This window comes from Cannabis sativa, chromosome 2 (assembly GCF_029168945.1).
Source record: "Cannabis sativa cultivar Pink pepper isolate KNU-18-1 chromosome 2, ASM2916894v1, whole genome shotgun sequence".
NCBI classification, from domain to species: Eukaryota; Viridiplantae; Streptophyta; class Magnoliopsida; order Rosales; family Cannabaceae; genus Cannabis; species Cannabis sativa.
Window position 1 is genome coordinate 1,004,558 of NC_083602.1, and position 15,611 is coordinate 1,020,168.

The window sequence follows — 15,611 nt, forward strand, 5'->3', positions numbered from 1 at the left end:
TCGTATTTTCTATATTTTCAACTCGAATTCCATTATTACTTTGCAACTAAAACAATAAAAAAAAAATTACTCCAAATATTTAGTTTTACTTTAAATCACATCATCATCCTATATAACATGAAAAAAAAGGTATAATTATATTAAAAATATATCTTTTTTGCTAAAAAAAGAAGAAAAAATCAAGTTAATCCTTTTTTTTTTTTTCTAGTGAAGAATCAAATGTAAGCTTTAAAACCTAACCTACAATGAATATTTCAACAAAAAAATGACAATAAATAAATATAGTTTTATAATATTTAAAATTACAAAACTTACTTAAATTAATTAACATTGGGTTCTGAAAAGGGTAATAGAGGAATTCACCTTAAAGCTTGGGACAAACTCTGTCTCCCCAAGTCTCTAGGGGGTCTGGGCTTCCGTAAATCCAAAGAAATGAACCAAGCTTTCCTCGCTAAGTGGGGGTGGCATCTTCTGACTGGGAACCAGTCTTTATGTTGTCGTATCCTTGAGGCCAAATATCTTAAAGGAAAGTCCTTTCTAGATTGTGCTCCGAAAGCCTCGGACTCCTGGTTCTGGAAGAATGTTACTAAGTCAAGAGACGTTATTCGTAAGGGGGCTTGTAAACGTGTGGGTGATGGCCAGGATACAAACATTTGGTTGGATCCTTGGATTGCGCATCTAAAGGGATTCACTGACCAAGTGGGCGGGACATGATTAGAGAGACTAAGGTAGCCGAGCTCTTGTTACAAAATGGTGGATGGAACTTCCAGCTGCTCCACCAGTTGTTTAATCGAGAAACGATCTCTGCTATCCTCAGTGAAGGAGTCCCTACTGGCCGGGGTAAGGATAGCTGGGTCTGGACCTTGGAAAATAATGGTAGGTTCTCCTGCAAATCTGCCTATTTGGCCCAAACCATGGATAATTCTATCCTTCCAGAAGTTGCTCCCTCCTTGTGGAACAAGCTTTGGAATAGTAAAATCCCTGAGAGACTCAAAGTCCTTTGGTGGTGCATTCTGTCTAAGGCTCTCCCAGTTCGTTCAGTGTTAGGTAGAAGGTTCCCTGTTGAGGACGAGAGCCGCACTTGTGCGGAGCGAAGTGAAACTTTGGAGCATTTATTTCTCTCTTGTAATGTTGCCTTTCACCTATGGCGATCTTCTCCTTGGGGTATATTCCCCATCTGTGATACGGGTATAAGAATGTGGGACTGGGTTAAGTTCTTATGGGAGCTCAAAAACAAAGGCATTAATGAACAAGAAATTTTTTTATACGCTTCGCTCACCGTTGACACCATCTGGCGGACAAGAAATGAAAAGGTACATAATAATAGTCCGGTAGATATCTTTAAATGTATTGATCTTGTCGTTTTCTTTTGCAGATCATCATGCTTACTTGCTCCCTTGTCCAACCCGATGCCTGACGGAATCTTGGAGTCCACCCCCACAGGATTGGTTGAAGCTCAACTGTGACGTTAGGGTGGGGATGGATAGCATGTGCGCAGTGGTTGCAAGGGATCACGTCGGCAAGGTGATCTGGGTATCTACAAAAAGACTGGATTTTTCTAGTGCTCTCTGTGGAGAAGCGGCGGCCTGCTGTTTGGCCTTAGAGGAGGCTAAAGCTCGCGATATTCAGTACCTTATAGTGGAGAGTGATTCGAGGGTGGTGATTGACGTCCTTAATGGGAAGGAGTCCCGTTGGGAGATTAATAACTACGCCTCATTTTGTAAAACCACCTCCACCTCTTTTATTGATTGTAATTTTCATTTCGTTCGTAGACAGTGTAATTTTATGGCCCATAATGTGGCTAACTGGGCTTTTTCCATTCAGAGGTTTGGCTCTGTGCCGATTTCCTCTTTGCCTGAAATTATATGTTGTAATGACCGGGAGGTCTAACATTTCCTAATCTAATATAAGTACGCTTTTCTTCAAAAAAAAAAAAAAAAATTAACATCCAAAAACTATGTAAAGCTAAATTAATATCATAAATGATTCACTTTATTCATCTTCTCTATATTTTCATCTCAAACTCCATTATTTCTTAACAAAAAGCACAAGAAAAATAAAAAGTAAAAAATTACTCCCAAATATTTATTTTTATTTTTACATTAATCACACCATTACCATATAACATAAAAAAAATTATAATTATATTAAAAAAATATATATTTTTTGCTACCAATAGTTTAATACAAAAAAATATTGCGATTCGATTTTTGCTACTGTAAAATTAGTCTTGTCTCTGTGACATATTTTTGAGTGTTTTAGTCTTATCTTTATGACATAGTTTTAAGTGTTTCAATCTTATCTGTGTGACATTATTAGTTCTTCTTTGTTCTTCAATGTTCGTCATCAAATCGTTATTAGCCGTTGGGAATAACAAGTTTTTCGCGACTGAAAGGGTTATTAGTATAATAATTAAGTGCTAAAGCTATGAGATTGAATGAACTTGCTATAACTGTTGTTGTATCTTTTTGACAGCAGATGAAACTTAACATATGTGTTTTTAAAATTAACTGTGATGTTAGAATATTTATAATTTGTTTGTGGATGTAAAAGTTAATAGACTCATTATTTGGCTCATTATTTATTTAATAAAATTCTATTATTTATTTAAAATAAAAAAAAAATTACAATAAATATATATTTTTTTTTGCTAATTTACAAAATAATTATGTGTATATATATATGTATATATATACAGTAGAACTCAACCATCTCCCGCTTCAATCCTGGTCTTATCTTTGTCCGTACAACTCTGTATGATCTGGTCTCTCTCGACTCCGTTGAATCTCAGGTGACCATCTCTTTTTCTTCTTCAAATTCCTTTGATTTCAGCTAATTTCCCCTTTTCAATTTTGTTTATATAAACATAATTTTATCTGTATTTTGTTTTTTTGGTATCTGATGGTGATCTAGGGTTTTCGATCTTCAGCTCTTCGAGCTATGGTTAGATTCGATTAAACCCCCAAAAAATCAAACAAAGTACTTCCTCGACTAGAAACCCTTAAACCCCCAAATAAAGTTTCTATTTCTGTAAAATTGGGTCCTCCGATCAACACGATTCGCCATCAGGTTAGCTTCTGTTACTAATTTATGTGTGTATTTTGATCTGTGAAGATATTTATAAATTGAAACGTAGTTGATTAGTGGATATGTAATTGTTTGATCAGATTGAGTTTGTTGGGATCATTGGGTGTTGTTATTGAATTTGGTGGAAGCATTCAAAGTTTGATACTTTTTTGGATATATTTAAGTGGAAAACAAAATCCAATCTTGTTGTGATGAAAATTATTTAGCTTGATTCATTTTCCTCTTAGAAACTAAGTCACATTTTCCTCGTAGGTTTAAGTTTTATTTTAGTAATAATTAGTTTCTCAAGTGGCATTTGAAAGATAGTAGATTTCTTTTGTTTACTTACTTTGCTAAGTTGTTAATTGATAACTTAATCCCATTTCTGGGGTTTTTGTATAATGACAGGGAAATTAGAAAGCAAGCATTGATTGAAGTTCATTTCAGTTCAGATAAGGTTTTCAGTTCATTTCAAGGCATTAGGGGAAAAACAATGTTAGGCTCAGGAAATAATTTAAATAGGAGTACTGCACCATCCTCTAATGTGCCACCATTGCCTCAATGTTTGCCATTGGAGCCTATTACGTTGGGAAATCCAAAATATCCTCGCCCAGGAGAGTTAAGACGTGCTCTAGGTGTTCCCAGTACTTCTGAGAATCATTCTTTTGGTGCTTCTCATCCTAAAGCACCGCCTCCAGCTGGAAAGGATGAAATAAAGCACTTTAAAGAAACTGTGCTAGATGGCTCTAAGAAGGCCAGGTACATTTTATCCACACTCTTTTGTCCGGCTACTACTTTTACATGGCGCTGTTTTTAACAGAATTTACGTAGTGGCATATTAATGATGGCTATTATAGCCGTAGCTAAATTGGGCATTCATACGTTTATGTAATATGTAAGCTTTGAATTACATGAAATTAAAAAAATGTAAAATGAAAAATAAGAAATAAGAAATTAATAATCTTAGAATTACAAGAATTAACACATAATGTTAATTCATTATAATTAAGCACACAAAGTTCAAAAAACTGAATGGAAACTTGGGAAATACAAAGCCTAGGATATATTTAGACAGGATAGAAGAAAAGCTATTAGTTTTCGCTTCTATTACTGGTTTTATTATTTGTATTTGTTTGAGAAATACAAATAAGAATTTTAAGAAAAAATGAAAAATAAGAAATAAGAAATTAATAATCTTAGAATTATAAGAATTAACACATAATGTTAATTCATTATAATTAAGCACACAAAGTTCAAAAAACTGAATGGAAACTTGGGAAATACAAAGCCTAGGATATGTTTAGACAGGATAGAAGAAAAGCTATTAGTTTTCGCTTCTATTACTGGTTTTATTATTTGTATTTGTTTGAGAAATACAAATAAGAATTTTAAGAAAAAATGAAAAATAAGAAATAAGAAATTAATAATCTTAGAATTACAAGAATTAACACATAATGTTAATTCATTATAATTAAGCACACAAAGTTCAAAAAACTGAATGGAAACTTGGGAAATACAAAGCCTAGGATATATTTAGACAGGATAGACGAAAAGCTATTAGTTTTCGCTTCTATTACTGGTTTTATTATTTGTATTTGTTTATCAAGGTCTAATTGTTTTAAGCTCAGTAGCTCACAATTTCTTTTTTTTTTTTGGGTACTTGGGGAGGGAGAATTTGAGCTTGGAATCTCTTCTCTTTGAAGAGAAGTGTATTACCAATAGATTGTGCTTATGACTACCACAAAATTTATTAATAACCTAACCAATAGATTGTGCTTATGACTACCACAAAATTTATTAATAACCTAACCATGTTATTCCAAGATGAATTTCAAAACAGACCAAATGAAAACTTTCTCAATTGAAATTCACACCTAAGGTGTTGTCTGGTTTGAAGTATGACAACAAGGGAATGTGGGATGGAAATGAGAGTACAATAAAATTTAATGAGTAAAAAAAATTATTGTGCATTGACCTTTTTATTCTATCAATGTAGTTTTAAATGTCTTAAATTGGACCAAACACAATGAAATGGAAATGAATCTACTGCACAATACTGATTTTTTCAATTAATTTTTTTTATTCAAGTAAAATTTTATTACATGTCTATCGTTGCCCTCTATGTCCTTATTTTTATTACTCTTAATGGAAAAACACCTAGGTGGGTTTTGAAATTTTATACATGGGCCGCCTTGGTTAGTTAAGGCCCGGGTTTCAAGCAATTAGGCCAATGTAGGTTTTGATATGTTCTTGTCTACCATTTTTGTCTTTCTTATCTCTCTGCACCATAGGAAAGAAAAGGATGTCATAATAGGGTACTACAGGCACATACTACCATAAAATAATCTATCCTAATAAATCTTCATAAAATGAAAAAGAAAATATAAATTAATAATAATCTAGCAAATGAAGATGCATGAGTAATCAAGTGGTTGGACCCTAGGTTGAGAAAATAATAATGATTAGACTATGCTAGCTTGAAAATTATTCTATTATTAAGTTTGAATTGACTGTATAGTTTTTTTTTTTTTTAATTTTTAATTTTGGAAAAAATAATATTGTATGTTTTTAGTGGAATTATTAACTTATTATATCACAAAAAAGATTGTGTTTTTTGATTTTATCTTTCAAGTAAAATTCCCTGTTTTAACCTAATATTTTCCCTTTCCATATATATTATTTAAAAATTAGGGATAGAGTGAAAATGTTTCATGAATCACTATTCAAATTGGATAAGTACAAAGAAGCATTAACCTCGAAGAAGCGGCAAAGAAGCGAACTTTTATCGAGTGAGAGGTCCAGCGGAATAAATTTGATAAAGGGTGGGAGCCAGATTCATCGAACTTCTCACGACACCATTGTGCAAAGAATGGAAGACAGAACAAAGAATGGCATGTTGAATAAACGCATTCGGACATCGGTTGCAGATCAACGGGTGAGTACTCAAAGTACATGTTGTTCTTGAAATTATCATGTTTAAATCTTTAGGGCTTTCTATTCACTCTCAAAATGTTATCAGGCAGAAAATCGGCCAAGTATTAACTCAAGGCAGCAAATGTTCGCTGATAAGGATGGGGCTACCCTTCAGCCTGCCAGTGGGAGCTCTGGAAGAATTGAAGAAAAGACTCGCAGATTGCTTGCCGGGGGTGAAGGTTTGGATCAAAAGATAAAAAAGAAACGCTCTGTGGGATCTGTAGGTAGCAGACTTATCAATGCTGATCGGGATATAAAACGGGCTGCTCATTCAAAGCTGACTGCTGAGGCTAAATTACGATCTTGCGATACTCATGGTTTCAGGTATTGCATTTTTACATATCTAACTGATTCATTATTGAAAGAAATAAAATGATTAATTATTGATTTCTCACATTTTTCAAAGTTAAAGGCTTTGGTCGATTATCTTTCCTAGATCTTGTCAGAGATTGGGGAATTTTTTTGCATTGAAAATGTTTTATTTTTTTTTTGTTCCTTTGTTCTTGTCTGTTGTTTTTTTTTAGGTTTGGTTATTGTAATTTATGACATTTGTTTTTTTTTTTAAAATCTGACATATCTTTACAATCAGAGGACTTAAATTTCTATTATACAGCTTCTCAAATGGGAGGAGAGAAAATCTGATGCTAGAGACATTGTTGTTGATTTTTTTCTTTTTCTGGTAGATATAATTTAATTATTGAGAAAGCTGTTGGTTTTGGAAAACTCAAAATGATAGCTGTTAAGTGGAATTGTGTGATGACAGCTACCGAGTGTGGGTTATTTGTCTGGAAAGAGATAGTCGGATCTTTAGAAGGAAAAGAATTGGATGCAGCTCTCCCTGAGAAAATGTCAAAATTTTGGCTTCTCTTCGGGCTTCTGCAGGGAAGGAAAGGATATTCCCCTTTCCTAAGACTTCGTTTAAAATAAGGAAAAACATTGTCATAAAAAAAAGTGAGAAAAAGATAGCGGAAAATATTTTCTCAAATATTGTAATTTAAATTTTTTTTCTTCTCATTTTAAATAAATTTATAAAAAAAAATCTAAAATTTTTATAACATGACACCAAATTGAACTCTCATATCTTCAAAAAGAGAAAGCTTTTTTTCTTTTTTCTGTTGGAGAATCCAAACAAGATAAATAAAATTCTTTCGACTTCATTTTTTTTCCTTCCCAAGGTTAGCGGATCCATATAGATTGAGTTTTTGTTTTTGTTAGGTGATTTGTTATAGTTTTCTTTGGAAAGATATCTTATCTTTCTTGCTGTAATCTCATTTTCAATCAATAAAATCTTTGATTTCTATAAATTACATCTTATAAAAGATGTCGATTTCAATTTGTGAACATATAAAGTCTGCATACCTTCTGCCTACTTTTTTATGCCTTCCAATAGTTTACATTTTCGAACTTAATTATTTGTATGGAGTAAATGAAGGAAAACCTCATTAAGTTCTGTAAATTTCAGATTGAAATCTTCAGCTGGAGTTGGTGGAATCAACAAGTTAGATAGCTCATACGAGCCGAGTAATTCAGATTCCAGTACAGTTCACAAGAGTGAGCACGAGAGTCCCACACTTTCAAGGGATCGAATGCCCGTTTTAGAGCAGCAGAACAGTTTTAAAGGAAGCAATAAGTAAGCCATCCTTGTCATTACTCACTATTATCATTATAACAATAGATGGGCTGTGTTTAATTGAATTGAACCATTTGTTGTTGAAACTTGAAGGCTGTCGAATAATGCTTGTGTTCTATGTTACAATTTGTTTTTCCTAGTAATTGCAATTGGGTTTATAAATTGTTTGCTGTTCTGTTTTTCAGGCCCAACATGCAACAAAATAACTCTGTAGCCAGTCCTGGTCCAGTTCCGAAAGGAAAGGTTTCCAAGGTACAACGGATTAGTTCTGTTATGGCTCTAGATTCAGCTCCTGGTGCTCGTCCATCTGTACCTTTCCAAGGATGCGAACAGCCAACTGTTTTAGGTAAAGCTGCAGTGTCGGGTATTGCTGTTAATCAGAAACGCCAAGTATCTGTAGGCTCACCTATACATCCTATGACTCAGTGGGTTGGTCAGAGACCTCATAAAAACTCACGTGCAAGGCGAACAAACTTAGTTTCTCCTGTTTCAAACCATGTTGAAACTCAGATTTCATCTCAAGGATTTGGTACTTCTGAATTTAGTACAAGAGCTTCCTCGATTGGAACCACTGGATCTGTGCTGGTTAGTGATGTAGATAACATTAGCCCAAAATTTAAAGGCGAAACTGAGAATGCTACATCATTATATGGGTTTTCTGAAAGTGAAGAATCAGGAGCTGGGGAAAATATGTTGAAAGAGAGGAAAATTAACAGCGGGGAAGCTTCAATGAACACCTCTCATAAAGTTGGAGGTTTTGTAATGCCTATGAAGAAGAATAAACTTCTAGCTAATGAAGGTGGATATGGTTTGCAAAGACCTGGAAGAAATGGAAGAGGACCGTCTTTGTCAAGACCAGGAATTCCTCCAGTGAAAGAGAAGTCAAAGAAGCTGCTAGCAACAGAGGCTATTCAAGATGGGGTGCTCTCTCCTGAGAAAAGTAGAAGGTATTTCCTCCCTCCAACTAATTGAATTGCTATGGATAATTATGGCTCATATACTTACTGTAACTTTCCTGTTTGTTTCTTGGTCTTTCAGTAAAACTGGTCGTCCACCGTCAAAAAAGCTGAAAGAGCGCAAGAGTCTGACTCGTCTTCGACCAATGCTATCTAATGGCAGCTCAGATTGCACAGGTAGGAAAGAACTATCATGTGGCAAAGCACAAAAAAATGCTGCAACGAGACTTATTTTTGCACTATTGTTGACTGAAGTATTCTATTTTATAGCTTAAAATCGAGCTGCCCTTTCATTTGTGGCATAAGGGACTCATGTAAAACTGTTAGTTCAGTGATCATTGGTCAAGAATGTGGCATGTTCTTTTGATTTGCTCATTTTAATGAACACCTTTTTTTTATATAAAAAAAAAGTATTTTGTAATTTTCTCTGGCACATCTGGTGAACTGCATTTTGTGTAGATTTGATATTTTCCTGGTTGTTAGAATGACTGCTTAATATGTTTATGTACATTGTTTTCCAGGTGAATCTGACGATGATCACGAAGAACTTTATTCAGCTGCCAAGTTTGCTCGTAATGCTAGCAGTACGCCTCTGAACTATCTATATGCATAATATGATTATTCAGGAACGCAACATATCTGGTGCAGTCCTTTTTACACTTTCATAATTTTTTTTTGTAGGTCATGCCTGTTCTAGTGCATTTTGGAAGAACATGGAATGCATTTTTGCATCTATAAGCTCAGAGGATGCATCCTACTTGAAACAACAGGTATTAACTGTCATGTGATAATCCCAAGTCCCCACGTATTTCTTGTTTTGGAAAAGTGTTCAGTTTGAGAATAATTTGTTCTTTCTCGATATTTTGTCAGCTAAATGTTGCAGAGGAGCTTGAGAAGAGTTTGTCTCCCATGTTTGTCGACGAATTCAAAGTTTTGGTATTGATTACACTTAAATACATGTGCTTTCTTTCTTTTCTTCTTTCCCATTTATTTGATTTTCTGCTGTACTATAATATAATTTAAACAAGTATAATTTGACATGAATGGATGTTTCTATACTTTAATCATCACTACCATTTTTTCTTTCTTAACGAAATGGTTTTAGTGGAAGCTGTATGAGCTGGGTAATGCTGACTATCTGTTCATATTTTGCAGGGTGTTTCAGATGAGGGATTTGAAAATTTCTCTGGGAACAGATTTGATGCTGTGTGTGGAAAATCTGAGAGGAGAAGATTTGATAAGGTCACTCCATTGTACCAAAGAGTTCTTTCTGCTTTGATAGAAGAAGACGAAGGTGATGATTTTTTTCACCAGAGTGAAGGAAAAATCACCTATTTGCAATACGCTAGTGACGATTCTCATTGTGGCTCGTGTAACCAAATTGACATGGAATCCAAAGATAAGGACAGAATCGAAAGTGAAGTAGAGTCAAATCTTGGTTTTCAGTCGCAGAGAAACGGCTTTATGGACCGACTTTCTTGTGATAGTAGTGCTGCAACTAACACATTGAGGAACCGAGGCTATTCGAGTTCTTTACATAGCAATGAACAGTATCACGGAGACTATGACCTTTTACATTCTGATGCGGTTCATGTTAGTGAAATAAGTTCGAACAATTTCGGTCAACTACAATCTCGAGATATGGAAGCTTCTGGCTTTCCTCCATCTGACTGCCAGTATCAGTCAATGTCCATCAATGACAAGATCCTCTTGGAGCTTCAGAGTATCGGTCTATATCCAGAGATAATGGTACCCTTTCACTTTCTTCGATAGATTTATTTGTTATTTTTAATTTATGGCAATTTATATTTCTAATCATGTTTCTGTATATCTCACTTGCCTTGTTGCAGCCCGATTTGGCAGAGGGAGAGGAAGTTATTAATGATGATATAATGGAACTCAAGGAACAACTTCATGAACAGGTTGATTTTTCGAACTTTATAATTTATGATATTTTAGTTCAGTGTGATTGATTTCTTTTGTTCATTAGCCATATGTCACTTATCGTATACTGTCTTATTATGTTGTTGACTAATAGGTTGCTAGAAAGAAGAGAAACATTGGGATAATAGATAAAGCTGTTCAGAAAGGGAGAGATGTTGAAAGACGGTAGAATTCACAATGCTTTTGATGTTTCATTAATACTTAAATATTCCCACTCATGCTTCCGTTTACACGCATTTCTTTTCTTTTTATTCTGTTTTAAAATAGCCAGTAACATGATTGTATCATATGCAGGAAAATCGAACAAGTTGCAATGGACAAACTGATCGAAATGGCCTACAGAAAACGAACGGTAATTGCTTTAATCCTCTACTTATTAGTTCTTTTGTTTATGCTATGTGTTGTGAGGTTTGGTTTCGATAATGTTGTCAGTTGTTTGGCTGATTCCTTAGTGGCACAAGTTGGGTTCTCGGTTAGCCCATCTTGTATCTAATATCTGTGCGTTATGCTCTGCATTTTATGTTAATAATATCCGAGATGTGTTTGTCCTTGACCACTGTTTCTGCATTTTCGAATTGATTTTCAGGCGTCCCGTGGCAATAGTGCTTCAAAGAATGCTGTCCGCAAAGTTCCAAAACATGTTGCATCGGCTTTTGTCAAGCGTACACTTAACCGATGTATGAATTTTGAGGAAACTGGCAAAAGCTGCTTTAGTGATCCCGCACTTCAGAGCGTATTGTATTCTTCCAACAACGATACGAAATCTGTCGAATGCATTGGGTCGGGAACTGCTAGTAACACATGCAATGAAGTTTCGTATCAAGCTGATGTTAGAGGAGCAGGTATGTTCAGACCACTACATGAACTATTGCATACTCGTTCGCTTTTGTTTTTTATCTTTAACTTACTGATCAATTTCGCTCGGTGTTACAGGTGGGGTTTCTTGTGCATTCGAAAGGCACGAGTCTCATAGCGATAGTCTTGATATTCACTCCTCCGAGCGAACTTCTTACAACCAGGGATTCACTCCCAACAGAGTTCGGAAGAGGGAAGCCCTGATTGACGATGTTGTCGGGAGTGCTTCTTCGAGGGTAACTTCTGCTTTCGACAACACTATTCCCGAGGCAAAGGGAAGGAGAAGTGATCGAGATAATAACTTAAGAAACAATTCTCTTTCCGGAGGTGGTCGGTCATCTTTAGACAGCTCCCAGACCGAACGCAAAACAAAAACAAAGTTGAAGCAAAAGAACACTCAAAACGGAAGATTCATGGAATCAACAGAAACTCAGTTCAATAGAAAAACCGAATCGAAAGATGCAGAGGAACCCGGAATCTTCCCTAATTTACCGATCAACGAAATAGATCCAATAGAAGACCCAAGTGACCTCGGTGGAAATCAAGATCTGAGTACATGGTTGAACTTTGAAGAAGACGGGTTAATGGACCATGACTCGATGATCGGTCTCGAAATACCAATGGATGATCTTGCAGAGTTGCAGTTTATTTAGTTAGTTGAGAAGGTATCAAGATGTGGTGATGATGATCAAATGTATTAGCACACAGTCCAACCAATAAAAAAAAAAGAAAAAGAAAAAGAAAAACCCCCCAAAATTTATCAAAAGAGAATAATTAGAAGATTGTAAATATAATTTTTAGAGGTTTGAAGAGATTGTATAATCCTTGGATATCTGAAATTGAATCAGTAGCAAGGATCATACTATTTCTTCTCTCATGAATCATTATAATGATTTTACTGTATTATGAACCAAATATATTCAAAATACAAGGCATTAGGCCTCTAGAGAAAGCAAAAGTTTTCTAATGATTTTTCATTACAATTTAGTTGGTATTATTATCTCTATCAATTGTAGTGTATTAATTTTGTGTAACTCTATTATTGTTATTATTTCATGCTTTCTTTCCAATAAAATTCACTTAGTTATCTATTGTTGTATTTGTTGTTGTTTTTCTTTACTTTGGAGTGGAGAATTTGAACTTCACTAAAAAAAAGTAAAATTGTTGGGTTTATTTTGGTATGTATAAAGATGAGACTTTTCTAAACCCTATAAAAACACAATATTTATAAGTGTTAGCTTGTCGTTTTGAAATCTTAAATTTACTAAAAGAATATTGACACAAACACTACTCGTGAGAAGAAAAATGAAATACAAACACGAATACGACTCGTATATATTTTTTGTCGTGTTAAACTTGTAAAATCTTGTATCGTGTTAGCTTGTTATATGCTAAATTGTTAATTTTAGTGTTATCGTGTTATCTTCGTGTCATTTTGAACCTTAAATTTATGTTTAATGATGATTTTTATTTTTCAAATTTTGACAAGAATCAAAGGGAAATTTGATTTTCTATACTTAAAAATGTTTAAATTTTTTTTTTTGAACCAATACATTTTACACTATGAAAAATATGACTCTTTTTTCAAAACTCCAAAAATACCCCCCTCTATCTACTTTGTCTCTCTCTCTCTGTCTCTCGGACCGAACAAAAAAAAAAAAAAAAAAGAAAAACATATGGTTCGATGGTCGGACCACATGGTCCGATGGGGTCCGACCAATCGGACCCCATCGGGCCATGTGGTCCGACCATCGGACCATGTGCCTCCCTCTCTTCGTTTTCCTCAAATTGAAACAACAAAAAAGGCATATGGTCGATGGTCGGACCACATGGTCCGATGGGTCCGATTGGTCGGACCCCATCGGACCATGTGGTCCGACCATCGACCATATGTTTTTTTTTTTTTTTTTTTTTCTGTTCGGTCCGAGAGAGAGACGAAGAGAGTGAGAGGGGGTGGTACAGTGGGTGGGTGGTGGAGGTGAGCCGTGGTGGTGCGTTTGGGGGTGGGGGCGGTCAAGTGGGCGGTCACACACGGTGAGAGAGAGGAAGAGAGAGGGGCATTTTCGTGGGGTTCGGGGTCGCCGGTTCTGGTTGGTCGGGGTTGAACATCGACGGCGTGGGTGGATCGGGGTTGAGCGTCGACGGAGCACGGTGGGGACGGGGTTGAGCTTTGGTCGAGTTCGTCCGACTGTGTGGGTTTTTTCTTTTGGGTTTGGTGTTCGGCTGAGAGAGATGAAGAGAGAGGAAGAGAGAGGCTGATTTCAAATGAGAGGGGTAGTTCAGGAAAATTGGTAAAATGGTCATATATTACCAGTTTTAATAATTTTGCATTTAAGGGAAAAAATTTTGGGTAATGTAAGTATAGAAATTCAAATTTCCCGAATCAAATTATGCCTTCTTAATTTTTCCTTCCAAACTTTGACATAAATCAAATCATACTTCCTTTACTTTTTAGGTTGTTAAAAATTCTTTATGAACTATTGAGATTACTAACTAGATTCAAGGAATTCTGTCAAATTCCGTTCAATTTTACGAATGCCCAACAGTGATCATCCATGTACCAAATTTGTTCACGAGACTTAAACTTTCAACCACATTAGGAGTTCGTTATTAAAATTGAACAAAAGTCTGTAAACTTAACAATTTCAATAGTTCTAAAAAAAATTTAACGACCTACAAAATTTATGAGCACAATTTGATACATATCAGAAAAAAAAAAAAACATAATTAACCTAATATATCATAGTTAACAATTAATACATATTTAAATTTTGCATTCTTGTATTAAGTTTTCATGATGGGATTGCTTTATTTTATATTATGCTAATGAACATTTGTAAATTATATGTGTCTAGTAACATTTCTTACAATAGTCAAGCCTATCTTTCCAACTTCCATATTAATTTATTTATTTTTTTCATTTATATAAGTAGTTTACGTATGTAAACAAATATCTAAGAAGATTAATTTTATAATATACAATACTTAGTTTAATCATATTTAATCATATTTTATTTTATCTTAATAAATCAAAGTACAAGAAAACCTATCTCTCATTATTGTTATTTATATTATGAAGTGAAGTAGTTATCTTTGTCATATATTTAAACATAAAACAACTTATCGACAAAATACATACAAAAGTTAGGTTTGTAAATTCTATATATAAATAATTTTTTTTTTGTATCTTTCTTCATTTTTTAAAATAAAAATTAATTAAAGCTGTATTGAAGAAACCAAAGATATGTAATTGTATATGTTAGGATATAGAAAATGAAGACAATTATGACTCATATTTTTCTTGGTAATAACAAAAATTGTTGACTAATTTTATTATAACAAAAAACCTAAAATAACACTAGTCAATAAAAGTTTTGAATAATATTCTAAAAACCAATCTATATACATTCTCTTTCATGTTTTATATTTTTTTTTTGTTTTTTTTAAATAATTACTGTTATTATAAACTAAAATCATTTACAACAACAAAGAAAATAAGATAATAAATTTCTCCAATCCAACAAATGTCATCATCCAACCCTAAAGTAAATTTAGTTGTACAACTTGATTAGTAGTTCTTTTTGTTAGAAATTATTTTACCAGGATCCTAGATCTACTCACAAGTATGTTGATTAACACTCTAAATATGAACTTCTAAAACGATTATAAAATTAAACACATATAAAGTATGAGACACCTTACATTGGGTGCAGCGGAATAATATGTCTCATTCCGTTCAGATCTCTAACCCTTGTATCCTTTCTGTCGCAGAGTATTATCAAGATCTGAACCTGGATCTCTTTCTCTCCTTCCTTTAATGCTGAATCTCCTTCTTGTTGAATGTCTTTCTTCACGATCTTCCTCACTATGATTGAGGTACTACTTGCTGTGTATGGGCACTACTCTATCTCTAAGAGGTTCAAAATATTCAAGAGAGAAGAAGAGGTGAAGGTGGCGACTAGGTATAGAGAGAGAAGGCTCAGGTTTTTCTCTCAAGGAAACAAGATGTGTAAGTCTATTTTTCCTGAAGCCATCACTATCTATTTATAGCATGCCACATAGGGTTAGGTTTGAATTATTTGGCATTAAAATAATGAAAATATCAGATGATAATACCTACAGAGGTGGCCGGCCATGGCATATTGGATTTGGGCCTCACTTTTGCAATTTTGCAGTTTTATCATTTC

General features: G+C 34.3%; 1 protein-coding gene across 1 annotated transcript; it reads left to right on the plus strand.

Moving 5' to 3' along the window:
* The first annotated feature begins 2,641 nt into the window (after positions 1-2,641).
* LOC115721375 (uncharacterized) lies at positions 2,642-12,499 on the plus strand. Its single transcript, XM_030650659.2, has 17 exons — positions 2,642-2,791; positions 2,914-3,069; positions 3,475-3,825; positions 5,758-6,001; positions 6,086-6,363; positions 7,502-7,669; positions 7,855-8,616; positions 8,708-8,802; positions 9,147-9,209; positions 9,307-9,395; positions 9,496-9,561; positions 9,781-10,374; positions 10,476-10,547; positions 10,664-10,734; positions 10,864-10,921; positions 11,156-11,411; positions 11,503-12,499. Exons 3-17 carry the CDS (start codon positions 3,560-3,562, stop codon positions 12,075-12,077), a joined length of 3,657 nt encoding a protein of 1,218 aa, XP_030506519.2. The 5' UTR covers positions 2,642-2,791; positions 2,914-3,069; positions 3,475-3,559; the 3' UTR covers positions 12,078-12,499.
* Positions 12,500-15,611: the final 3,112 nt, after the last annotated feature.